Below are 2,484 nucleotides of genomic sequence, written 5' to 3'. Positions count from 1 at the left end.
TCAGTCCTTTATTAATTTATATAGTTTTTAAGAGTGCAATGAAATAACTTAACAAAAAACTATATAAATTAATAAAGGACTGAACCAGTGAGTGTGTTTATTACCGGCATAATGCCTCTCCCAAGGTTTAATTGTATATATATATACATACATACATACATATATATATGTTTGTATGTATATATATATATATATATAAATTGTAAATGCAAAAATGAAAACAAAAACACAAAGGATTCTGCGGTCCACGTGTTTCAAGCTTTATAGTTTTATAGTTGTTACATCAGTGTATAATTGACAATATAAAGCTATCTTCAGCCGCAAATGTATGTATATATATATATGTATATATGAACTTAATTTTTTCTTCTTCAGGCATAATGCTTACTTACAAGAATGTACTGGTGTCCGGGATCCAAGCTATCCGTACACCATACAAGATATAAAGTTGTTACTGTTAAGGTTTTCTCATGAAAAGTCTTTCAGTGAAGACAGTGGTGGAGGTGGTCGCCAAAGTAATATGCACCTTGTACCGTACTTAATGCACATGGCATTATATGTCATAAACACGTGAGTATCTGTTTGTCTCTCTCACTTACATACAACTCTCTTAGTCTAACCTTAAAATCTTTAGAATTTTTGTATTTCTATTTCCAATCCTTTTTCTCCCTAGTGTTCACAAAGAATTTAACAATTATGTCTGCTCAAAGATTTGTGCCAATATATTGTAGTCAGCTCTGAACATGAACTTTCAATTCCTCCAGTCTTAGTGTTTACAATAAACACGTTTGGGTCATGTTATTGGTTTTAATCTGAAAAGAATTTGCAATTAACATATTTTATCAAAATAAGCATATTCAAAATACAATATCCTCACAGACCATTTTCTAGAATCATCGTCGATTCTAAGGGGTGTCGATGTGGAAGGAGAAGTGGCTAAAGTGGGGTCAACAGTTGGAAAAGTTTGGTGACCCTTGATTTACGTCTGACAATCACTTACACGTGATGCCAAGGCACACGTGTGCACATACACACAAAATGAGCTCCTTTCAGTTTCCATCTACCAAACCCACTCACAAAGGTTTGATCAGCCTGGGGCTAAAGTAGAAGAAGCTTGCTCAGTGCCATGCACTGGGACTGAATCCTGAACCATATGGTTGGAGAGCAAACTTCTTACCACACAGCCACACCTGCACTTAATCAGAAAAAATGTAATTGACCAACTTTAATCTAGTTTAAAATTATTAATATGAATTGTTACAGACTGAAACGTACAACAAATGGAATTGTTTTTATTTCAGAACTCGGTCTGTTCCTCGAGAAGAAAAGAATCTTAGTAACTTTTTGGAAATGCCTAAAGAAAAATGGGTAGAAAACTGTTTTGAGGTAAAGAGAAACATTTAAGTTTTAATAAAACTTTGAGCTGTTTGACAACACTGTCTATTTGGCTTTGTATATTAAAGAGGAAGTAGTTGATGTCTAATTTCAATTTTATTTTGTTCAACAGGCGGAAGGTCCGTTGTATTGGTTAGTGATGGCTGTTCATATCTTATCACCTCAGAAGTGGAGAGATCACCGAGTTAGTCTGATTGAACGACTCTTTGTCCTTGCACATGCTAGAAATGTTTGCTCAACTGGAGCAAAAGCGTAAGTTGTCTTTTTTTTTATCTTTTACTTGCGTTAATCACCAAACTGCACCCATACTGGAGCAACCACCTTGAAGGGTTTTAAATGGAAGAAGCCAACAACAGTACCTTTCATTTTAAGTCTGGTGTTTATTCTGTTGGTCCCTTTTGCCAAACTGCTAAGTTACTGGGATGTAAACAAACAAGTACCAGTTGTCAAGTGGTGGTACAGGACAGACTCACATGCACACACACACACACTGGTCTTCTTTCAGTTACCATCTGACAGATCCATTCACAAGGCTTTGGTCAGTCTAGGGCTATAGTATAATGGAAGGCATTTGCCCAAGGTGTCATACAGTGGGACTGAACCTGGAACCATATGGTTGGGAAGCAAGTTTCTTACCCACACATTCACATCTGCACTCAAGTTGGTGACTCCTTGTTCATTTCATGTAAAAGACTGAAAAAAAGCAAAAGAATTGAAAATTAATCCAATTAACTAAGGAGGTGGGGAACTTCTCATTCTGAAAATTCCTCTGAGAATTTTAAGCTCATAGTTGCTAAATGTCAATGCATCATTGCTACTGTTTCATCAGAAAGTAGGAACATAATCCAAATGTTATAATCCTAATCTTGTTATATTCCTGAGCATTTTCAAACACATCTCTCTCTTTACTCTTTTACTTGTTTCAGTCATTTGACTGGCCATGCTGGAGCACCGCCTTTAGTCGAGCAAATCGACCCCAGGACTTATTCTTTGGAAGCCTAGTACTTATTCTATCGGTCTCTTTTGCCGAACCGCTAAGTTACGGGGGACGTAAACACACCAGCATCGGTTGTCAAGCGATGGTGGGGG

The 2,484-nt window shown here is 36.6% G+C and overlaps 1 protein-coding gene across 1 annotated transcript in view; it reads left to right on the top strand.

Annotated features, from left to right (window-relative positions):
* Positions 1-2,484, top strand: part of LOC106881733 (E3 ubiquitin-protein ligase UBR4-like) — a 218,633-nt gene that overhangs the window by 211,264 nt on the left and 4,885 nt on the right. Inside the window, exons 114-116 of the mRNA XM_052975666.1 lie at positions 376-570; positions 1,302-1,386; positions 1,508-1,647. Of these exons, the coding sequence (XP_052831626.1) occupies positions 376-570; positions 1,302-1,386; positions 1,508-1,647 (420 nt within the window). The remainder of the gene's footprint in view (positions 1-375; positions 571-1,301; positions 1,387-1,507; positions 1,648-2,484) is intronic.

The sequence above is a fragment of the Octopus bimaculoides genome, chromosome 22, assembly GCF_001194135.2.
Source record: "Octopus bimaculoides isolate UCB-OBI-ISO-001 chromosome 22, ASM119413v2, whole genome shotgun sequence".
In the NCBI taxonomy this organism is placed as follows: domain Eukaryota; kingdom Metazoa; phylum Mollusca; class Cephalopoda; order Octopoda; family Octopodidae; genus Octopus; species Octopus bimaculoides.
This window is presented reverse-complemented; position numbering and strand designations above follow the sequence as displayed.